At 24.7% G+C, this 26,069-nt stretch overlaps 2 protein-coding genes across 3 annotated transcripts in view; both read right to left on the bottom strand.

The window, feature by feature from the left end:
- Positions 1-907: 907 nt before the first annotated feature.
- LOC126895076 (TBC1 domain family member whacked) lies at positions 908-4,499 on the bottom strand. Of its 2 annotated transcripts, none has more exons than XM_050666556.1 (9): positions 4,254-4,499; positions 3,924-4,112; positions 2,455-2,554; positions 2,162-2,376; positions 1,907-2,087; positions 1,740-1,814; positions 1,565-1,679; positions 1,344-1,507; positions 908-1,270 (listed from the first exon to the last, which is right to left on the bottom strand). In XM_050666556.1, exons 1-9 carry the CDS (start codon positions 4,286-4,288, stop codon positions 1,154-1,156), a joined length of 1,191 nt encoding a protein of 396 aa, XP_050522513.1. In that variant the 5' UTR covers positions 4,289-4,499; the 3' UTR covers positions 908-1,153. The 2 variants fall into 2 exon arrangements, with proteins under 2 accessions (XP_050522513.1, XP_050522514.1); XM_050666557.1 differs by having other exon boundaries at positions 4,182-4,498.
- Positions 4,500-13,076: 8,577 nt separating this feature from the next.
- The window catches only part of LOC126894012 (somatomedin-B and thrombospondin type-1 domain-containing protein), a 44,311-nt gene continuing 31,318 nt past the window's right edge, over positions 13,077-26,069 (bottom strand). Inside the window, exons 3-5 of the mRNA XM_050664635.1 lie at positions 24,094-24,214; positions 14,381-14,457; positions 13,077-13,799 (exon numbers count right to left, since the gene is read on the bottom strand). Of these exons, the coding sequence (XP_050520592.1) occupies positions 13,585-13,799; positions 14,381-14,457; positions 24,094-24,214 (413 nt within the window). The 3' untranslated portion in view covers positions 13,077-13,584. The remainder of the gene's footprint in view (positions 13,800-14,380; positions 14,458-24,093; positions 24,215-26,069) is intronic.

Here is a 26,069-nt window from a genome sequence, read left to right on the forward strand (position 1 = left end):
TTAAAAAAGATCATATATAGAAAGTATAACTATTAGTAAAATTAGTGTAAGTTATAATTAAAAACGATTTAATGTTATCATTTTTATTAAATCATATTATATTTTAGCTTACACTTGTATTCCAAAAACATTAGACAACATATTTTATTCTTTAAATTACAAAAACTTTAAACTAAGGTGGCTAAATTTTAAACACAGGAAAGAAACTGCACTTTGCTAGCCTCCTTATCAAAATAATATTTATGCATATTGAAAATTAAATATCTTATGATAAATAATTATCAATGATATCTAACTATTAATATACTGTGTTATATATCTATTTTAAAAAAATTAATAAAAACTAATATTAATAAATTATCAATGAAAAATAGTAAACAATATTTTCTATACTTTTTTTTTTAATATAACCATTAGATCATTCACTAATATCCAACATTTTTTTTTGAGAAATGTTTGTATGGTTAAATCGTAATTAACTTCATAAATTACAAATATATAGCTAAAACAAATTTCTAATAGCCACATATTTTCTATAATAGAGAGATGTTTGAATTTTTTGAAGTATTAAGCTTGTTGCAAAAAAAAAAAAATTAAGTAATTATTCTAATTTGGTAATGCACTTCAGATATGATTAAAAAACCTTACTAGTTATTAATAAAAATTTTTAAATCCATTTAATTTATTCCTCCAAAAGTTGAAATACAACTTTTTATTTCCACCTGTCTTAACCCTTCTACAATTAAATAATAGTATCATTAAATTCATTTTAACATTAAATCTATTGAATTTGAATGATAAAAATTATTCCTATTTTGTCAAAATACAGTAATGTTGCTAATGCAACTATATGACATTCGTTCTATTTCAATAATATAGACATTTTAAAATTATTAACAATAATAAAGAACACTAATTTTAGATGTATTTTAAACATTGTAGTTAAAAATAAGTTACTAGAAATATAAATAATTATATTTACATTTAAAAGCACCAATTAATCATTCAATACAAATAACAATACTTTTTGAATACTAAATAACAAATATAATAGTAGTATAACAAATTAAAAATAAATAATTGTCTTATTTAAAAAATATATTTTCTTCACTAATTTTATATTAAATACATAATGAAAAATTTTAACTTAAGCTTAAAAAATGTCTGTCTCTCGAGGTTTTCTAGATTCTTGTATTAATTTTTGTTTTAACATAAGACTTTTTCGTTCATGATTCTTTAAATCTTCTTCTGATATTTCAAGTTGAATGAGCTGAAAATAAAATTATACATAAAATAATCATTTTTTTATAAGTAGCATTTATTTTATATAAAACTAGTCGTACTTTTTTGATTATTTTATTTTCTTCCAATAAGTTAAGAGGTGGGTTTCTTAGAGCTTCTAAGGTTTCACACATGGTAGGGTAACGTTTTTTGAGTCCTGAGTAAGATCTTGCTTGCAATGATACTTTAATAATCAACAAAGCCATTTTAAATATAGATTTAATACCTGGAAATTAAAACACTATTCAGTTACAATTATCTGAAAAATTGTATGTGATCTTACCATCACACAAAAATATATCCCAAAACCTTAATAGAGTAGGCCAAGGTAGTGTTCTTGTGAATGCACATAAAAACCATTCAGTCATATACAGAATAGGATCTATGTTTTGTTTTTTCTAAATATTTAAAATAAAATGAAATAATTATTTAAATGAAAAAAGTATTTTTTAACTCACTAGATGTCTATAAATACTGGGCTCAGTTTCTTTTAATAATGAAAAAAGTATGTTTCCATCTTCTATTAAGGTTTCCTAAAATGTCAAAAAAAAAAAAATTAAAAGAAAAAATATATCTAAAATAAATAATAATATCTTATCATTAAAAATTAAAAATTATCATGTACCATTCCTGGACTATAGTAATCAACAAGGTAATTATCACAAATAGATACAAAACACCAAAATGACTGTTCAGCAGGCATGTGCATTAGGAGGAAGGCAGCTATAGGAGCTTGAGCTTGACAATAACCGATGTCTGGTCTAAAAACTGTATATGCTTTAAGAACATTGAACAATTCTTTTTGACTAAAATACATAGAAGTTTTTCATTTAATAAAAGTATTTTACTCATTAAATAACAAAGTGTAATAAACTATTACCCGGTACCATCTTCACTAACAAACATTTCATGATATGGAAATTGTCTATGTAAATCTTTACGAATATCTTCAATCCATTTTCGATCTCCTGGTTGATCACAAAGTTTGAAATACAAGTTTTTATTAGCTTCAAGTAATTTATTTGCTGTACTTAAATATAACCAAGCTCTAGGTCTTATTGATTGTGGAATACCTTTTCTACATCTATTTTGTACCTGAAAATAGATCAAATTAATTATAATTTAAGTTTAAGATTATTTATTCATTAAAATTATAACAATTGGTGGTATTACTTTTTTAAAATTTTTTTTCATATGTTTATCCCAATTAGTTGTCATTTGAATCCACTTTCTTTCTCTTTTTTTGATAGTATTAGGTGATATAAAATGCTTTCTAAAATAAAATAATTATTATTGTTCACATGGTAATTATCTTCGTTTCTTACAGAAAGTGAAATGTATGTTCCTACCTATCATAGTGAGAACTTAAGTAATAATGTAGAACATTAATATTTGCTTAAACATAATTTATTAATGTCACATATAAAATTAAGAATTTAATGCTTAGTAAACAGGAAGTTTTGATTTAGCAATAGGCATGTTATAGAATACAAATTAATCATTAGCCAAAAAAGTACTAGTCTTCAATAAAATAACATGCATTAATTACTAATTACCTTGATTTAGTTCATAATATATTGAAAAAGTATCTACTGAATAAAAATATTTATATCAATAGTTAAAAACTCATATATTAATTATAGAACATTTTTTGCTAATTCATTTTTTTAATTTACATAATAACTAATATTTAAAAAATAAAGGAATACTTAATTATTTTTGTATACAAAATTTAATATTTTATAATTAAGTGTGATTAATAGGGTCTGGAATTATTTGCATTTATACATTTTGTTTAAGCAACTTTGGAGGGTTCCAAATATGTGGAACTTTTTTGTAGCATAATATAGAAGAGAGGAAATATTTTTTATTTTTGGAGTGGATAAACCTTTCTAATCTTCTTCAAAACTAAAATCTCAAAAATAGCATATTACTAAGTTTTCAAGTAAATTAAAAAAAATTGTACTGGCTAATAGTGTGTTTGGAGAAATTTAACAAAATTTATAAATGCATATATTTCTGGACTATAGTATTAAAGTATGATCATTATAAGAGAATTCCAATAAAATTGAAAGGTAAGGTCTATAAGACTGTAGCGAGAACAGCTGATGTATGGTAAAGAGTGTTGAGTGGTTGACAAGAGATTAGAGATGAAAATGCTTAGATGGATGAGTGGAATGACTAGAGAAGGTAGGATAAGTAAGAATATAGGTATAATGTTACTCATGTATAATATGAGAAAAAATAAATTTAGATGGTTTGATTGTGTTATGAATAGAGATATCAAAAAACCAAAAGAGATGGAGGGATGTTATTGAATGCGATATAAAGACGTCTGATATAGATGATATGGGATGTCATGTAAAGTAGAGGTTTAGGATAAGGATGGTTGACCCCACGTAGTTAGGTTATAGGTGAGGAATAAAAAGGAGTAATTAAGTATAATTATTAGAAAAATTAAAAACAATTATCATTATTTTCATGAAAAAAAAAAATATTACTTAAATTTAAAGTTGAAAATTCAAGTAAAATTTTATAAATTTATACAGAATATTAATAGCGAAAATTATTGAAGTATTTTGCTAATCATTTAAAAAAGAAATTGAATATTATATTAGACAATATCAATAAATAATACTTACGACTCAGCTAAATACTGTGTTCCTCCAAAAAATCCATGTCTGTCAGGAACTGTAGAAATTACTGAGCCATTTAATGCTAAAGAACTGGCATCAGAATAATTGTCATCGTCATCTTCATTATTTTCCATTTCACTTAATACCAATGAACCATATGTTGAATTTTTTAATCTATCAGTGTTTTTTATAAGGCTAAAAAAATTTAATAGAAAAAATTGTACAAGACAGTAATTAATATATTGTATGAATATTTGATGTTACGTTATTTTATTAAATATACAAAAAGCCTAAAAAACGCCCACTGTCATGAATCCTTTTTATAACATTACTTGCCCAGAGGAATTTAAAACGTAGTTGCCGTTTATCATCTAATGTATTTCCATCTTTTCGTGAACAACGTTATTTGATAGCATAGGGTATTCATTCATATACAGTAAAGACATTGCAATTTAATAGTTCATATATAATATACCCCACATTTGTAACACACGACGAAATTATTTAAAAATCAAGTTACTGAGTAAACAACAGTCTTATCATACCACAGCCCACAAGAGATATCGCTACAAGGACAACCGTGTTTAGATTGTGGTGAGGATGACCGTTTATGAAATTAAAAATCATACTCGTTGCTCCTCTCTCCCACCACTTGTAATCAGAAATGTCGAAATTTTAATGAATATCATTTTCGACGAATGCGAGTTGTGTAGGCGCAAATGACATGAGACGATTCTCAATAGAGTTTATGATCATTAATATACTGCAACGCAAATGAAAATACGTACTTTTATACAGTCTACGAGTATTTAATATAGCAGGTATAAATATTTGTAAAAGAAATCACCTTGAAAAAATGTAAATTATAAATATGATTTTTTAAAACTTCATATTACATAAAACTAAGAAATTATAATGTAACTATTATTAACATGAAATATTAATATTGAACTTTATCTAGTGAGGCGTTACTTTAGAATTTTCAAAATTTATCCGTGGAGGCGATATGTGATTTTGAACTCCTCTGGTAAATTCTAGATTTATATTTTATGTTGACAAGCAAAACATAAACGAGTTCTTTAAAAATTTGCTCACTTCTTATAGTAAATATACAATTTTAAATTTTAACGACGCTCAAATAATTATTAATAATTTTGAAAAATGAAATACAACTGAAATATAATTTAAATAATGACTGAATTATCTACTAAAATTGTACTTTTAGGTAGAATGCAACTACATAATTTATTATTATTTATATATTTTTTATTTTATTATTTTTAATAATCATTGTAGAATATTTCAACAAATTATATAAAAATTGTATTTTTAGTATAAATTCTTCTTATTATTAAATAATTTTTTTGTTTTCATTTTATCGTAAGAAATATATTTTTATATATATTATAACATCCATAAAAAGTTAAAGCTCTTTTTTCATCTAATTGGACATAATATTGACATGAATTTTCAACAATTAATTAATTATATATATATAATATATTATATAACTGTATTTTTAAATTCATCGATGTTCTAGAATCATTTGCAACATTTTAAAGAAGATATTATTAAGGATTTTATTTATATGGTATTATATTATTATCATCTACTTACTGAAAAAATTACTAAAGTTCAATATTTTTAATTTTAATATAGGTATTTTTAAGTTGTAAAAATAATAAGAAAAAACAAAACGGTAGCACAGTGGGGTCGAGGCACAGTGCGGATGAGGCATAGATGGGACAATTATAGATGATATCTGACAGTGATTAAAATCACTATCATAAGAAACGCTTCGATGCAAATCTGTAGATAGTGTTTCCTTTAGAGAAATTGGTGGATTATTCCAAAAGCATCATCAACTCTGATTTCTTTAATTATATCCTGATTAGTAGTTCTTTGATTTTAAAATATAATATACGAATAAATACTAATTATAATTATTAAATTTAGTATGAAATTGATATTCAATAATTTAATATAGTAATTTATACGTAGAAATTATAAAAATAATAAAGAAGTTATATTTTGCTTTACTTTTACGTGTATAAAAATTTAAAGGGCTTGATACAATAATTTTCAATAAAAACTGTTTGTTACTATAAATAAATGCACTGTACTACAAGGAACTTTCATCAGAAGCAAAAATATACTTCTCTAAATCAACTTTTCGCGTTGTTTTCAAATCTGCAATTACACTTTTTCTATCACTTCTAATTTTTTATATTATGACTAATTACATATAGGTCAAGTTAGAGCAAAGAAAATTAATGATTGTCACAAAAAAATATCTTCTCAGCTTTGTATCGAAGCTAAAATCTAAAATATAGTAAAATAATTTTAATATGAATAAGAAATTTCTTCTCGCGAGTGGCGACTGCAGTGTGGAACCTCGTACCCCAAGCTTGTAAAACACAAATAATACCAACTCGGCAACCGTAAGTCGCTACCGTCAACTGAAATAATTGGCTATTTAAGCTAGTTCAAATTTCAAAGTTATTTTTCTCGACTTAAAAGAAGCAAACAAATTTAAATAAGTTTAACTTTCTATGCTATATTAATTTTTTATTTATATAATATTTATGAAAATCTGTAGTCCCCTTGNTATATAATATTTATGAAAATCTATACTCCCCTTGTCAGGTATTTTAAAATAAAATAAAATACAAAACCCAGAATTTTAACACAAAAATAGCAAATTTTTGAATACGGTAGTCATTTTTACCGTGAAGACAAATCCAGAGGTCACATTTTTTTTTTTAAATTAAAGTATATTATATAAGCTTTAATTTAAGATATATATAAAAGTGTCAGTATTTCCGGAATACTTTCAAAAATTAAATTGAAAATATCATAGTAACAATACGCATGATTAAAGTTTTGACCCCCCTTGTTAAAGGGGTATGATCCGATTTACAAAAAAAGCGTGTAGATGAAAGGAGTATATAAATATTTATTATAAAAAAATAATAATATTGATCCATACATTTTTCCAAAAGTTATATAAAATATAAATTAAATAATATAAATTTTAAAATCGAGAATTTTTTCACGGAAATCGTACGTTTTTCTTTAACTTTGATGTCCGTTTTCACCACGAAGACAAGTCCAGAGGTCAAATTTTTTTTTTTCAAATTAAAGTATATTACATAAGCTTTAATTTAAGATATATATAAAAGTGTCAGTCTTTCCGGAACATTTTCAAAAGTTAAGTTGAAAAAGTTCTACTTTCTATACGCATTTTAAAAGGTTTGCACCCCCCCTGTATAAAGGGAAATGGTCCGATTTTAAAAAAAAGTATGTCGAATGAAAGAAGTATATATAAAGTATTTATCATTAAAGAATAAAGTTGATTCATGCATTTTTTAAAAAGTTATAGCAACATAATGTTAAAAAATGTAAAATATAATATCAAGAATTTTTTCACAAAAATAGCATATTTTTGCATACGGTAGTCATTTTCACCATGAAGACAAGTCCAGAGGTCAAATTTTTTTTTTTCAAATTAAAGTATATTACATTAGCTTTAATTTAAGGTATATATAAAAGTGTCACCTTCCGGAACATTTTCAAAAATCAAGTTGAAAAAGTTTATTTTTTGTGAAAAAGTTGTCATTTTAAATCCCCATCTGTGGGCAAGTAAAGGGTCAAATGTTCACAAAAATATATAAAATGATAGGTAAATATCTAAGGTATCTATAAAAAAAAAATTATATTGATTTGGTCATTTTTAAAAAAGTTATGGCAATTTTAAGTAAAAAAAATTGAAAAAATATCGAAAATTAGCGAATTTTAAATTTGTAATTTTTTGGGGCATTTCCCCCGTTTACGGGGAACGAGGGATTTTTTTTTTAAATTTTGAGGGTAATGTTTTCAACTAGATACGATTTCTGATCTTTTGACATATTGTTCATCAAAATCGGATCAGTGAGAGCTGAGATTGAGCGTATACAGACACACATAAAAAAAAAAAACACATCATAGTAAAATTAATACCTTCTCAGCTTTGCGTCGAAGCTAAAAGTATTTAACTTTTATAAAAATAAATGAAAATATGATTTAATATACCAATATTTTATTTTTTATCTTCAATTATTTCAATAACATTATAGTTTCTTTATTTTTATACTTTAATTTGACTAAAAGTAATTATTTTTACAGAGAAGCTTATAAGTTACTTGGGAGTCAGACATATCCTAAGTTTTTTCTTAAGAATATTAAATACAGCTTATAATTGTAAATAAGAGACAATTCTCTAAAGTTAATTTAAAGTAATTAAAAATTGACAGCATTATAAAGGAACTTTAATAATTTTTAGGTATTAACAGTATGATAAAATATAAGATTTATTATGATATATTTTTTTTGGAATAATATTTTAAATATTCATATTAAAAATTTATATTATTTTTATTATTTATTAAACAAAAACGTTGGGAGAAATAGATCTGAACAATTCGAAGATCGTTCGGCTTCCCTTTTTATATTCAGTCCACATGCTTTTCTCCAAACTGAATGTTTGATGGTTCTTGTACGACGGTCCTCCCCGTGGAGGCGATGTAACAATTACTTCAGGTTTGTATTTCTTTAAATCTTCAGCTATAGCGAAAAAATCGCCCTCAATAAATTCAATTCTATCTCTTAGGCCATAAATTTCACATTATTTTTAGCAAATTCCAATTTTTTCGAGTCATTGTCTATCGCCAATACTTTTTTATACTTCTTTGCTAATTGAATTACGTTACCCTCGGTACCACAAAACGTGTCTATGGCTAGATTGTAACCCTCACACCTCTTGGTAATATGCTTGCTCAATATTTCAGGACACACGGAATAAAATGATTCTAAAATAATAGATATCGTTATTATTAAACAATAAGAAATCACCTGAAATTAAGTTGTGTTACCATAATCTTAAAGAATTCCGTCATCAAATTTTTCAAACAAAAATTGTCTATTGTCACAAATGTTTTGGACCATCATGAAGACGAGTTTTATTGGAGCAATTAGTGTAATTATGTTTCATTGATAAAAGAAGAGTTTGGTGTATGTGATTGAACTGTTTCAGTTGGGTTATTTATTTGGGTTGAAATGTTGTTCTCGCACACCTCTATAGTGTTTTGGAGCTTACTAAAGGTTTTATCGTCGGTAACGTCATTACTTGGTAGATTGAAGTATGATAAATTTGAAAGTATTTTGATCTTGTCGGTTTCAAACAAATTGCCTGTTGTATCATTGTTTGAAAAAATATATTCTTTCATTTCAATGGTCATAGTCCGTGCGGATTTCTCAGTAGATTTTCGGCCAGTTGTTGAAATATCTGCCAAAATAGGCGTAATATTTGGATATGTAGCTAAAGTAGATTTATCATCTATAATTGGTTTTACAATAGGAGTCACAGTTTTATTTTTCTTTGGAAAGTTCAACGTCCAAATATATAAGAAGAGTTAGTACCAAAATAACACTAAAAGCAAGACCCTGTATAAATGGAACAGAAATAAAAAGATAAGCAATCACCACAGACGCAAAAATGGGAAATGTATGCATTGAATTGATTAAATAAGTTCGTAAAAATGATTATGCTTAAATGAAACAGTCTAAAAAATATCACTGTCAAAAGGCTTATAGAACTTTGTACATAATTATCACTATGGAGAAACACGAGGGGTAATTCAAAATTAACTGAATTTAAGCTGTATTTTTTTTTACTTTACAAACAAAAAATTAATTTTGGTTACTATTATTTTAGCTAATTTATGTAACTTATAAATATATTTCATTAGTAAAAATGTTGAGTTTTATTAGGTATCTAATGAAGATATATATATATATATTTTTTCTTATCAAACAATTATTTATAAATAATCTATTTATTAGTCTGTTTATCTAATATTGGTAATATTAAACAAATATCAGTAATTGTGTTTGTAATATATCAACAAATTTTACAGTGCGATTTCTTAAAAACGATAACTACATTATTTGTTAAATAGGAATCATTTTTTTTTAAAAATGTAAAAATAAAAATTTGATTTATTTTTATAAATTTTTGTAAATATCAAGTTTATTGTAAGAAAAAATGATTTCTAAGGGTAGATATAAGGGGTAATTTTCGAAAGTTAAATGGGACCTATTATTATTATTACTATTAAATAAAGAAAAGTAAGAATTAAATTTTAACTGATAGACAACCAATTTTGTAATATTACTTTTTGGGAGATTTGCATTCAGTGATTTAGAAAAATTGAGAAGTGTGGTAGTGTTTATCATCGTTATATTTTAAACATGACGCACAAATAAGAATTTTTTAACATACCCCTCTCGACTATTTGATCTTGATTAAAAATTATAGATTATACATTAACTGAAAAGTTATCCCTAAAATCTACTCTTAGAAATCATTTTCTCTTATAATAAACTTGATATTTACAATGATTTATAAAAATAAATCAAATTTTTATGAAAAAATTATTATTTAACGAAAATATGTGGGTATCATTCTTGAAAAATTTCACTATAGATAAATGGAAAGTTAATGTATCATTAGAGAAGTTTATTTTTGAAGTATTAATTTAATTAGTTTCAGTTTATATTTAAAAACCTTAAGTTACTTTATAAGAAAAAAATGTATAATTAATAGAAACTACTATATAGAGTCAGTATGTAAGGAAACAGATTTTATTGTTCTCGTTGCTTGTAAAAATTTACCTGTTTCTTTCCTTAATTACGTACACTCTGTGTACGTGTATTCGTAAATTTTATACGAATACTATAGTTTACTCTCATTTATATGTACCAAATATTATAAGTCAAACTACTTATGTTATTTGTAGCAAGTAGTAGTATAATAATTACAAAATTTAAGTAGCCTTATTTTTAAAATTGAATGGATGTACAGTAAAAAAAATTTTATTTCGTTAAATTTTGAGATACATACTTATTGTTTAAATACAATAATTAAAACACCTAATGGAAATAAGTTTTGTGATGTTTAAAATTGTAATATTAAAGCTAATTAGTGACTTGATACGTTTGTAAAATTTACACTTAAAAATTTCTTACTTTACTCATCACTAGTTTCAACTCAATTTAATTGTAAATCTTTTTTTTAATTAGTGTGTCATTTTTCCTTAAAGTTGTCATTAAGGTTATGTTGATTCTAAAAACAATTGTTTTGTGAACTTTTGACTGCTGCTAATGATCATCGCTCCTCTTGATTTTATTGTTGAATAGGTATTTTATTAGAACAAAAGCATTTCGAATTAAACAGCGCGTATAAACCCTTTTCACATTGTTTACTACATAATGTACCAACCATCTAAATTACACACTTAACGAACGAACATAGCTCTAAAAGTTTATATCATGTTAATTATATTAATTAAGTTATGTGATATATGCCTCAAACAAACTATAAAAATTATCTTAAAACCATTATATTCTATAAAAATTTGAAATTCCCTTTTAACCAAACCCAATTCCATTAACATAACTATCTGAGGGCATAAGGGACATAACCCTCATAACGCCATAATTTTTAGACCTTGGTAAATTTTATAAATGGCAACTTAATATTTCATGTAGGTTATTTTATATTGTGTTAAATATATACGTGGGATATCTTTAACAACTTAAAATAAAAAATATATTGTCATTATCTAGCTGGAGATTTATTTCAAATAACTTGTTACATGATAAACCTGATTTCGAGAGTGCGACAAGATGAGTATTACATATACTGTTGATTGTTAAACGCACAACTTAGAATCAGAGTCGTGATTAATCGTTTTTATTGTGATAACGAATGCAAATGAGTAAGGTAGAGAACTTAATGCTCTGAACTAAATATGCACATGTATTAATTATTAAATGTCTTAATAAATTTGTAACGCCTTAATAAATATTGAAAAAAAGTAAATATTAAAAAAAAATTTGTGTCTAGAATGCCTAATTTTATGTATACACAAAAAAAATACAAATTTTTGATGTTGTCTGCCTCGTAAATGAATACTAACACTTCATTTGTGAAAAAAAACAGACGCTTTCTTTTTTGCTCAAAATTGCATACTTAATGTGCAACATTAAATAGATTTTAAAAAATGGTAGGACTTCAGTCTCCTTAGACAGAAATTTTTAGTTACGTTCATGTCCGATACGCTTAACAGTCAAAATAATGATTTTTTTCTTTAGATAGAATAAGATCATATATATAATAATAATTCATGTGATTATTTTTATAATAATAAAAGTTTAGATTTTGAATTTTGCACCATTTACACAAAGTTTACCATATAATTGTTAGCGTTAAATAAATGTACAGCGTGTGTACTAAGTATTTTGGATAGAACTTTACCGACACACCAGATGTCCTATAAAGTAATGATTATATATAGGTGGAAACTTCCATTTCAAAATTATTGTTGTATAAAGCATTCGCTTCAAAATCACGTTCAATAAAGACAAGTTTTAATAAAAAGGTATTCAGTCACGAAGCGAGTTGGTTGAAATCAAATGCAAAGTGCAAATCAAATAGGATAAATATGATAAGTGTGACATGCAAACAAATTTAAATTCAATGACTTGTGATTCGTTATAACTCTACTAAAGCATCTGCATTATTACATAAAAATTTGAAATTATTTTTATTTTTAATGGGAGAGGGAAAATTAATTTTTTATAAATGACATACCCAAAAATGTTATACTAGTTGTACCATTACTTCTTGCGGTAATTACATTAGTGGCCCATAAAATCAAGGTTAAGCCACCGACAACGTGTAACGATTCAAAAATAAATATCTTATAAATATAATATCTTATAATACAATTAGTTTCATTTTCAAATTTATAAATATAACCAACTAAAATAATATATATAACAATAGTAATAATATATAGTAATGAGATTTATCTATACAGTGTTAATCTATCAATAATTAATAACATCCACTCATACAATTTTATAATTAAATAAAAGATCATATTAAAATACTATAAATTAGATTTATTTAATCAATTTAATAATCAAGTTAACAATACTATGTAAAATACTTATTTTTTTTATCTAGCGCGTGAGCTAAACAAAGAAAACACATACAGTAATATATTTTTATAAATAATTTATAGGATATAATAATTATAGTTATACATAGACTATTTACGAAATATATACATTTAGATATAATTCATCAATTATCATAAATCTTACTATAATCTAAAATTGAATAAAAGTACCAAATATAAGTATATAATTTTATAAGAATAATTAATGGAAAATAATAGGAAGTATATTGTGATAAAAATTACTATTTTTTTCAATTAATTGATTAAAGAAAAAAAAGGATATGTAAAATAAATTGCACAAGAAATAGAGATATCATACCAGTCAATAATAACTTTAATCATACTTATATGTAATCAGCCAATTGGCGCATGCGTAGGGGAAAATTCCTATACAATATCAGTAAATCTAATATTATTTCCAGACTATAAAAATTTGTCCATAATCAGCAAATGATGAACTCAGACTTAAGTAACATTTTTTTATGTGTCTGCTTTCTAATAAGATGATATGATGATAGTGAAGATGACAATATGTTTAGAGTAGAAAAATAATAAATTGTTGTCATCGATTTACAAATAAAATAAAATACAAGACGAAATGTTTATACAAAAACGAATTGCGCTCCTTTTTTGCACATGGGACACGAATGTCCATTTTGCTGTCCTGCGGATTCTAAACGGACCCATTTACCGTGACAATGAGGCGCTGACAGAACTGCCCACCTAGTCGACCTATCCATTGTCCCATGCCCTGGACAACGAAACCCAAGCGACTGGCGCATCGCTTGAGCGTCACATCGCACACACACCCGTTCTCCTGAAAACAAAGTACAAATGCAGTGGCCAAGAATGTAATTCGTTATTTTTCTTATTATTTTAGAGACAGTATTGAGGAGAGGCCTGACAGTTTAATAACTTCATTTTGCTATCATATATCGTCTCCTTTGTCGTCGACAAAATCAAGAGATCCGATTAATAAGAAAAAAATTGAAGAGAAAACAATATTAAATTTTTGTTTAGATAATAAATTTCTTTAAATAGTCACTTTTTTTGTTTGTCGGCTAAGAACCCTTGTTGACTTATACTTAATAAAAAATAGATATTTTAAGTTAAATTTATAATAATTCACCAGTATAAAAAAGATGAAAATACAATTTTCGAAAGGATATGAATTTTTTATTTATGACAACTTCAACATAATTTCGCTGTGTTGATGATTTACGAGTTGTAACAGAATAAAAAACTAATTTAATTAATTAAAATGGTGTAATGAATAAATGTATAATAATAAATACCGCTAGTATTTTAAAAGTAATTGATTTGAACTAATAAATAACTTAAGTTATTTATTTATTTTACCTAGTTAATTTTAATTTATATTCAATCATAAGGTCTTACCTTCTCGCAGCAACGAGTATTCAGACACTTTCCTACAAGCTTTGGTCGCTTTCATTACTTCAAAAAGAACACAATACCTGAAACAAAATATTTGAGCGTCTTTGAGTCGAGTTATTTAAGTACAAAGATTAGTATTAATTAGTTAAAAAGTTAAAGTAAAATTAAAATAAAATTTTTTTTTAAGTTTTAAAACTTAAACTTTTTAACTTTTTAACTGAACTAGTTTAATTTATCGTAGAAATAACTTGGCGTTTTTAAGTTACCTTGATAATAACTATCAAGCTAATATTAATAATGCATAGAAATTTTGTTTTAAATGAAAATAATCCAATAAACACTAAAATCTGTGATTTACGTTTCTCGATTAAAAACTATTATACTAAGATAGATTAGCATAATAAATAGGTCACATTGATATAATGTATCAATTGCTCACATAATAATATTATTATTAAGGATACTCATCTACTGTCAGATTTAAGAATAATTCTCAAATAGCTTAAATAGGGTGTTGTGTGTGATAATAAGTATATTTTAATTTATGATGAAAAGTTTATCACAAATATTTACCATAAGCGCTAGAATGAAACTGGGCTAAATTTACATAAATTGGCTAAGATAGTCTTATTATATAATAAAACATTGTAAAATTAGCTAATGCTAGAAAAATTACTTAACAACGTACGATTTTCAACATTTTTTTTTTTAAAAATGAAAGATTCGATGATATTCTAGGAAAAATTATTTGTGACCGTTTTTTTTTTGCACACCGTGAACGTTTAAAACTTTCTCATTCATCAAAAACGCTCATTTCCACAAGCGTTTTTCGATTTAAATCCTGAAATTTTTACTAGACATGTCCAGAGATATTCCAAAGGTACCCTGAAAATTCAAGGAAAAGTCCACGAACATATTTTTTAATAGGATATAATTTTACTTTGCACGTTTAAATTTAATTTTTATGTTAGTATGTGTAGTTTTTACTAATAACACAGCATTTAAAGATTGTTTTTAATGATTTTAAAGTTTTATTTCGTCTATCTGTTGTTTTTAATAATAATTAGTAGCCGTTTATTATGAAGTATGATTGTGAACACACAGAAGTATTTTATTGTCATTTTTTTAAAACTATTATTTAATTTACAATTAGGGATAATTTTCTGGTAAACTGCTTTTGGAGTTAAACTTTTTTTACATAATACATATCGTGCCCGGCGTAACCCAATACTCCTACCGGAATCAGTGTCTAACTTGTAGGAATAGCATAAAAAGGCCTCAAGCGCTTCCGGCTCGTGTAGGGCACCAGGTCTGGAGCAGAGCCCCAGCTAGGCAAAGTCTTGTGTATTTATATAAAAACAAATATAATTCTTTGAATTTTTTCGGAGAAGGGTGAGGAGTACTTTTTGAACATGTGTATTAAGACTGTATAGTTGTACTAGTATTATTCATAAATTAGAAATCATAAAGGGAAAATATTACACATGAGATTTTGAAACTGATTTAGAAGTAAATGAAATTTTTTTTAATTCAAATAAGTTAATAACTTTTTTTACTTTAACTTTAAACATAACTAGCATTTGTTAGCTTGTAATTTTTGATTTATCGGTATGAATCCTTAAACTATGTTATTGTACGTACATAAATATATGAGCTCCATTTGTATTATTTTTATTTTATATATTATACACTTAAAAACCCATGAAATTAATTTATGAAACGTTTTACTCTTGAGTAGTTTATGATATTTCTATTCCTCAACATTTATATTGATTTCGATTCATATCGTTTATTTTTCAAACATTCTATAAAAGATATCGCTAATATTTATATATTATTAAAAAACCTTTTCAAAAGAACACAAGTATACATATCTGTAAAAATTATGATTTTTATTTACCGTGCCTACTTAACAATCCTCAGATACAGAATAATCAATGTATTTTGAATTGAATACAAACGATTTGAGTACTTAGTTGTTGGTTATCAAGAATAGTATAATAAGATATGTAAATTATAATATAATAATATCTGATAATAAAATCATAAATTGTACTTATGAACACTAAAATAATGTATTTATAACTATTTACATTCAATTTTTTGTTACAACATGGTTGAATTATATAAAAATAATAACATAATTATCGTAATTATCATAAATAAGATTTAGGGAAATGTGATACGCAACGGGAATATCTCGATATCCAACTTCATTTGGTCTCACGGTTATAAAAGTGAGTTCTAAAGTATGCTTCATATGATAACACTAGATCAATTTTTTGAATTCGAATATCAATTATTTTACCTCTAATATTTGTTAAACAGTCCAAATGCGTATTATCAGTTCAATTTGAAAATATTTAGTGGTTTTCGATATTAAACGTTTAATCGATTTTTCAATTGTTTTTACTCTAAACATACAAAATTAATAAATTGAAAAACCAAATTAAAATTTATTATAAAAATAAGCTAAAAATAATTTGTCCAAAATTAAAAACCAATAAATTTTTAAGAGAGTTACTTTTAAACGTTCATATCACTACCACCTTGTCCCACAGACCATTACCAGAAAATAAAAACTAAAATTGAATAATAATAAATATTATCATGTTGCACTTATTTATCATTTTTGTAATTTATTTTAAATAGTTAAACTGTAATCCAAACATTATTAAATTTAAAAAAACAAAAGTTTAATTAAATACGTAAGTAATGTCAGTTCTATTAGAATTGAGTTTAGTCGGAGTAAAATATATCTTATAGTTTATTGTTTTAAGTGAAGACCCATTTGATTACACTAATTTTCTATTCAGAAGCTAAAAGTTCCTTTAATTTATATATTGTTCAAGACTCTTAAAAGGTAATATACTTAATTTTCACATTTTTAAATGAAACTTAATTTAAAGAAGTTTTATCGTGTTAAAAAATAAAGACAATTTTTAAGGTAATTATATAGAAAATAGATAAAATAAATTTATATTAATTGGTGTTAGTTGTTAACATGAAGTATAATCATCACAAAATAAATAATGTCAATATTTAACCATGTTAAGTTCAAAAACACATTCAAACAAAATAACTTTTTTTAAAAAAACTTTTTATTTTGTATTTAAATAATGACTTATTTTTATGTAAAATGAACTCGATAAATTTTAGACGCTAAAAATGCAAAAAAAAATATTTATTTAGCCATTTTGAAATCTCAATTTGGAAAGTTAAATATATTTACTTTTACACATTTAAAAAAATCGTTAGAATCAATTATACTGAACTTACCAGTCGATAAGATTTAATTTTTACCTTTAATATAATAGCATTTAAAAAATTAAATAAAGCTAGTAGCAGGGTTGTATCTTCAAAAGTATAAAAGAAATTAATTTTTCCTTTTTAGAAATTATTAGTATCATATCTACTTAAATAAACACAAAAAAGGAGGATTGTATTAACTTCACTCAAATTCCTACCCAATTTATGTATTAATATAATAGTAACTCAATTGAGTACTCGTCCTAAAATTGTGATTGACTTGTTAAAAAATTGTATAATAAAAAGACTAATAAATGGCTATTTTGAAATTTTGAAAAAATGAAATTTTTTTCTCATTTGTGATAAACAATAAATAATATACTTTAAACATAGTCTAAGAAGTCAATAATACATAAAGAATTTCAACAAAATGATAATTTTATCAAAAATGATAAGTGTAGACAGTCATATCTGGTGCATCCTTAGTATGGTTCTTTATCGTGCGTTGTGATATCATACAAAAGAATTTTAAGCGCGTTTTTAATTTTATATCAGTCACTATAATTATTATATGAATCCGATATATAGTTTTTGTGTTAAAAACTTAGCCAAGTATATTGTGATGTATACATTTAATTTTATGTAATTTGATTATTAATAAAAACAATTCATTCATGCATAGAATATATTTTGTTAATATAAACATTATTATTAATTTACAGTGTTTAATATTTTATACAAATTAATCTATTACCATAATGACCAAAACAATAGATTAATTTACAATGTCGGAAAAAAAAATTATAAAATAAAATTGAGATACTCTTTGACGGCTGAAATTCATTGTTGTAATAATATAAAATGTTAATTGAAATAAAATCCTATTGTAGTTTTTAACTACGTAAAACACCTTTGGTAAGTCTAACAAAAATTTGGGTCGTATTACAACAAAAACCAGATCTCGACACATCATTAATTTGGCAATAGAAAATAGTTAGACCAGAACTATTTAGAAGTAAAATATTATACAGATATAGCTCCACTAATCTAAGTATTTGTTTTAATTTTCAACTTAGTTTTAAGTGTAAAGTAACAGATACAGGTGATGCCGCCCGCTCCTGAAAAATTTGCTATAAACTCTGTAATAATTGACGCAGAGTAACATATTTTATTTTGAAATATAGACTAACTCGCCTTCTTTTAATTTTTATTCGCAAAGAGACATTAAAATAACGTATTATGAAATGACACGTGATTTCTCAAAAAACAATTTTGCGAGTAATTACCCGAACAGAAGGATAATACCGTCCTCCATTATAATAATAAAACCAATATTTTTTTAACAACTTGTTATAAACATTAAATTACATTTAAAAATTGTGTTGACGCATTGGTTCCCCTTAGCCATAATGATGTTGAGTCAGGTCGACCAGACGGTGTAAAAATCCTATTCAGTCACAACTAATAATGATTTAACGCATTGGTTTACTTTTCTCTACTTTTTATCAAATTAAAAGCTAAATTAACGAGATATTACCGTGAGAAATATTACCCGATTTTGACATTTATATGAGATTTTTAATTACTCATTAATTAATAATAAGAGGTGTTTAATAGTAGTACTATCTTAGTAACAGTATCTTGAGCTATCATACAATACTATGACTATTGAAGTATAGTTATCACGGATTAGTTGAGTTTAAAATTCTATCGAAAAATTATTAGACGAAACACTACTAAAAAATTGATAATAAAAACTGAAATAAATGTAGCTTTGATATAGATTATCTTAAAATGAATTGTAAATTAGATTTTGACAATATCTAGTTAAATAATTGTAGTATTTATCGAAATATCAAGTGTAATATTAACTGATGAGTGTTATTCCCCGTATTTCCCCTACCTATAGATTAGTTTTCCAGTAATTCTTTGTAAGTTCGTAGTTGTAATTTCAATTATATTTTATCTTTAAAATCGTTTGAATTTTGTATTACTCGATTAATTATTTAGATAAAACAAATAGAACTTTGTTCAATTACAACAAAGAATAATAATAATATTTTAATATTATCTTTGTGTTTATCTTTTTCACCGTATTCGTACACTTAAATCATTATCCAGTTAGTTTATGTACTTAATAAAAGTGGTTGCTTAAATTATAAAATTCATTAAGTAATACATTTATCAACGTAGATGTTTCAATAGAAATGTTAAAATAACATCAGGGACTATTTTTTAGTCCATAAAGTTATGTTTAAATAATTTTTGGTTTATTATTGTTTAATTGAAAAATGTCGTAAGTTTATATTAAGCAAGAATATTCAACATGTTTTTATATAGTAAATATGTTTCAAGTATGATCAAATAAGTTGCCAAACTAACTTGTCTTACATGTGTGTTATGATTATTTTATCATATACTTTACACGTGTAAATACAACTAACGCTTCATATAAAATCATACTTGACTAAATTTATGATTTACAAATACAGTCTTCACTTCAGTATCAAGAATTATGAATGAAAATTATTTATGATAATATTTTTATCAAAATAATAACACGTATTTTAATTAATAGCCTGTCTATTACCAACACCTCTTATATTAGCCGTTTCATCAGTTTATCGTTTCATAGTCGTTATCTTTAACATCACGATGACTTTTTGCTATAACTTCAATGTATTTTTACGAAGGGTAGACGTCGGTGTTTTATTTCCATTTCAGCATTCCAAAACATTAAAAAAACACATCACTTTTAGACAAAACTGAATGTCTAGAATATTAAAAAATCCATTAAAAATGGACATTCAAACCAATATCGAGATTCATTGGTAAAGTTTGTTCCAGAAATTTACAGATAACATAACTATAGTTTCTAAACAATCTACACGCAATAACAAAGGTATGTTTCATAAAGAAAACACTTATCTTTTAGAGGTAAGAAACTTAATTCAACTTGAAAGAAGTGCAAGAAAAAAATGGCATCGAACACAAAATCAAGTGGACAAACAATGATGATTTGAACATGAGGTAATTACGTACTTCAGATCAAACCATAGATCGCATTAAATATTTCACTCATCTTGAAGTTGCAAATGAAATAGATAAAAACCTGAACTCTAAAAAGTCTCTGGGTTTTGATAGAATAATTCCACGTAAAATTAAAGAATTATCTCGCAAAGCAATAATCTTACTAACTTACATACGACACACGGCTGTTGACATTGTCATGCCGCAAAGAATTTGCAAAAAAAATGTTGATAGTATCCTATCCTATCATGAACAAAAAGATGGAAGATACTATTAAATTGTTCAAAATCAATACACATGAACTTAACGACTAGAGTAACGAAGACGATAATGCTTAATGGTAAAATAATTCCACAAGAAAAGTCAGTTAAATATCTGGACATGCATTTAAACTGAACTGGAGTATACAGATTAAAATGAAAGTAAAACAAAAAAGATATAATATGTAATGGTTAATCGGTTGGAGGTCACAAATATCAATAGAAAATAAAAGGCTACTTTATGTATCTATGTAAAAACCAATATAGACCAACGGTATCCAATTATGGAGCTGCATCAGCAAGTCTTGGATTGATAAAATTCAAACTATGCAAAATATTACTCTCCGTACTATTACTAACGCGTACATGTACGAAAAAATGACCATATTCACAAGGATATGATGATACCAACCGTCAGAAAAAAAATTTAACAGTATGTCAGGGAACTTGAAAATCATCTCAACAGAGCGGCAGCTCAACTTTTTGATCGTTCTCAAGATGTCAGAAGATTGAAACGGACTAAACCATATGACTTATTGTAAATATATATTGATTGATGTAAATTTTACTAATACATAAGTTAGGAGACTTCTTCATTGGAAGTTGCCCCCATCATTGTGTATAATATCTTAACTAAACATTTTATGTAACTCTGGATGTTTACGTTAGTGAATAATTTTGATTATATATAATTAAAATAATAGTTGAAAAAGAAGTTTGTATAACTTCTAATTGTTTAAAATTATTTTACTCTTAGCAAATTTACAAAAAATTTTTTCTTCATTATAAATTCTTGTGAAAATGGTTATTTATGGTCAGATATAATAACCTAAGATAATCCAATTTTTTAAAAATTGTTTTTTTTATACTTATCATCATAAAACGTATTACTTATAATTCAAAATAATTTAACATGAGTTACTGTTAATAGTAATGAAAAAATCTCCAATTTGATATAAATTAGAAGTTGTCAAACTTTCGGAAACATTTTCAAAAATCGAGTTCCGTGTGTGTGGTCTTTTTAAAACCCTTTCTGTACATAATTTTTTTTTTAAATTGACTTTTTCATTTTACATTTGATATTTTAAAGAAAATGAAATGAAGCAAACAGTCAAAAATTTACGAATTTTATATTGGCAGGTATAAATTACGGTTTATCTCCATAGTTACAATACGTTGAACAAAAGGTATTCAAGGCTCTTTTCGGCTTTTGTGTCAATAACTAAAAAGAGGGTTTGGTAAGAAGTAGCTAGTTCGAAATCATAGTCTAAAAGTACTCCAGTCAGCATTAGATTAATGATAGCTATAGTTTCAAACTCTAAGAAATTAAAAATCGTTTTGAGTAAAACTTGCTCAAAAAATACTTCACTAAGTATGCTGTGTGGACAACTTTATTGTTATATGGAAGTTTAATAAAGTTTTATAATGCTTACTAAATAAAGTAATAATATTCTCAACAAATATTCATAATCATCACTTTTTCAATTTCTTTTTAACCTGAGAACGTGTATTAGGATATAATATTTTTAATTTTTCAAAGTAAATAATTAGTTTTAATAAACCAGTATTTAATGTGCGAATTAATTAATCACCAAATTAATGTTAATATTAATATTAATAACATTTTAATAAATTAATTTTTTAAGGAAAATCAAATTATTCAATTTTTTATTACTTAGCGTAAACATAAAATATGTAAAAATGAATTACTCCAAGAAATATATATTGTATGCTTTGGAAGAACACATTAACCGGTAAAATCATTAAAATCCATAATAGTTAAATTAAATATTATAAAAAAACTATTAAAAAAAAAACATTTATGAGCAACTGGATTCTTTATGCGGTATTTAAATAATTCTATACGACACAAAGATTTAGTCGAAAGTAAAAATAAAATACGTTTACCTCAATACTCATGTTATAAAACTTCTGTTTATACTTTGAGTATAAAATCTTTTTTTTATATATTAAGTAGGAATGCATTTTATAAAATTTGTGTAGACTTTTTCCGTTGGAAATCTTGAAATGTATGTGTATGTTTTAAGGTTTAAAGAAATATCAACACTGTATTGTTGACGTATCTTAAGGTTATTTTTTTTAAGGCTTGGGGGATTAAAATGAGGTTTCTGAAAACTTCTACCTTTCATATATTTTTATCGTTTACATCTCTTTGAATCTATTTCATATCTTTCTTCAATACTGAAACTACATTAATTTTAAGCGCACACTTATAATATATAAAAGACGTCAAGTAAACAACTTTTATTCTAGTTACAATATTCAACCGTAACGTTAAGATTAAGGCTTAAAAAAAAAGTAATCAACGCCGTACGTGAGAAACATCGAATGCCCCAAAAAAAAAATGCCTTGTAATTTGCATATGTTTTATTTTCGTAGCATAGAATAAATATAATAATTTTAATTAGATGCTTAAGAGAGTTTATTTTCATTTATTTATTGAAACAAGGAAAAATCCTACTTAATTTATGTCAGATATACAGACAAAACTAATATAAAATAAACAATTCAATAATTAAAAGAAGTAACACAACTTAAAAGTTTTGATATTTTAATTAAAAGATGTAAAATAATGGACAATAATTTTAACACAATCATCAAACTTTTGCATTATATTGCTTAAAAGTAACTTTTAGTTAAATTTTAATTCAAATTTTTTAATTAATTAACTGTGTACAAACACTAATTAAAGAAGAGTTTGTTACAAATTTCGTACGGCGAGAAAATTGAGATGATTATAGATGATCCAATTGTAGAGAAACAAAAACATTTCTAAACGTTAACTGAATCAACATTTTCATCGGATATCAATTAATATTATAAAGAAAATTAATTTTCAACTTAATATTAGAGAATACCATCAATTTACAATTTTTAGTTGGAGTCCATCATTATAATATTTTATACATTTTTAAAGCGTTTGCAAACAAAAGAGTATATTTGTTTGACAATTTTATAATTTAAAAATAATTATTATAGAATAAATATTTTGGAATAAGATAGAATTTGTATGGGACACCTTATAGCGCATTACTGGAACAAGATTTATTATATTACTACTACTACCAGTTATACAAGAAATTAAGCAGCTGTTAAGTAGTTATTTTTGAATATTTAAAAAAATCAAATAAATTATTTACATTAAAACTTACTTACTCTTTTGATTCCAAATCGACTGGATCTTTTGATAGCCTGTATTTTAAATTATGACGAATATCTTGAGATTCATTGTTCAATCGACCAGAGGCAAATGATGCAGGGAGCAACATGGCAGTTTCTGAAAAAAGAAAATATAAAGCTATAATATAAACATAAGAAACTTCCAATGTTTTTGCTACTAGCAAGTGAGCTTTTTTACATATGATATAATATGAAAAGTATTATTGTTTTTAAAGAGTACCGCGAGAGTAAATCGTATAATAAACTTTTTAAATGTTTTTTTATCATTTGAATATATAGTAAAATAGACGTTCTTTAATTTTTAAATAGTTTTTTTTTTTTATATAAAACCATTTAAGTAATATTGGTAATTTCATAACATTAACTTTATATTAGGTTTTGAGATTTTTCATAAATTGGTTTCATAAATTTTTTTTATACAGCGTTAAAATTTCATATAACATAATATTTTAAATGAAGTCTACAAATCAACAAGTTTGCTGTAAATCCTGTTTTTTCAGTAATAATATTTCTCTACTATATACATAATAATCTATTAGTTGTTATGCGTTTTCAGTAAAACGACTCTATTTAAATTCCATTTAATCATATTATTCATGAAATATTATCAATATATAAGACTACAATGTAAACATTACAAATTCAGTTGCATTGTCAAACTGGACGAATTCCATATCTCTCTTATACCCTTTAGCGCTGGTGGATAAACAACAGTCATCAATATTTAAGGTAAAACTAACTGATACGCATAGACTAAATTAATTAATCTAAAATTTTATATATCAATACCAACTCGTTTATTTTCATTAGTAAGCTTTATTTTGAAGTATTCATCAATTCAACTAAAATTAAATATTTATTAGTTTTTGAAATTAAAGATTTAAAAATTGTTTATATAAAACGTTAGAAAAAATAATTACAGCCGTCATATAGTTTACCATATTAAATATTAATATTACTAAAGGAAATAATTTATAAATTGTGTCATTCTTGTTAATTTAAAAGACTGCAAGTTTAATTTCAACGTTTTAAAATTACAAAACGATATATTATTGAAAAAAAAATCTAAATTAACTACCATTTATTTAATCTTTTGCATTGAATTTTATAGATCGATTGCCCAATAAGTATTTCAGTTTATTAAAATTATAATTAAAAAATGTCTCGATAATTATTTTTATGTACTAATGAAATTATTCAGTAATTTATAATTAACAACAATTACTTCTGTTAATTTTATTTTTTGTTAATCTATTTATTTCATACTATAAAACAAAATATCTTTATTTGTTTTTTATGTTTTTGTTTTTATTAAATTACATATAAAAGAAAATATTAGTTGGAAAATTGTTATAAATGTATATTTCAAAAACCCAGCACAGTAGAGAATAGTTGGGACAAATATAGATAATATCTGATATTGACTTAAATCACTATCATAAAAAACGCTTAGATGCAAATTTGTAGATAGTGATTCATTTTCAAAAGGAATCGTTGGATTATCCAAAAATTTTTTATCTAGTTCCGCATACTAAGCTTATTTTTTAAGCATATTTTAAGTATTTTGAATTATATAAACAAATTATTATAATTATTATTATTATTTTCATTGGTTTAATTATTAAGTGCGTTATGATGTCAACAAACTTTTTAAGTCAATCAACGTAATCGTTATATAGACTTTTGTAAGAACTATTGATTTTCATTAAAACTTCTCAAACTTCATTATTGCACTAAGGTAGTTTACTCATACAATTGGTAAATCAATGTATATTGTATATAAACGAGTTTTCGAAAAATTAAATTATCATATAAGTGGTACTAAATTAGTTGCATCATTAGTGACAGTTCATTACTAATAAAATCATTTGGGATTTTGTCGATTCTATAACACCTATATATGTGAATTGTACATTTCATTGAATATAATTTTAATACTAAAATAATTGCTG

Source organism: Daktulosphaira vitifoliae, unplaced genomic scaffold (assembly GCF_025091365.1).
Source record: "Daktulosphaira vitifoliae isolate Bord-2020 unplaced genomic scaffold, ASM2509136v1 Scaffold_1, whole genome shotgun sequence".
In the NCBI taxonomy this organism is placed as follows: domain Eukaryota; kingdom Metazoa; phylum Arthropoda; class Insecta; order Hemiptera; family Phylloxeridae; genus Daktulosphaira; species Daktulosphaira vitifoliae.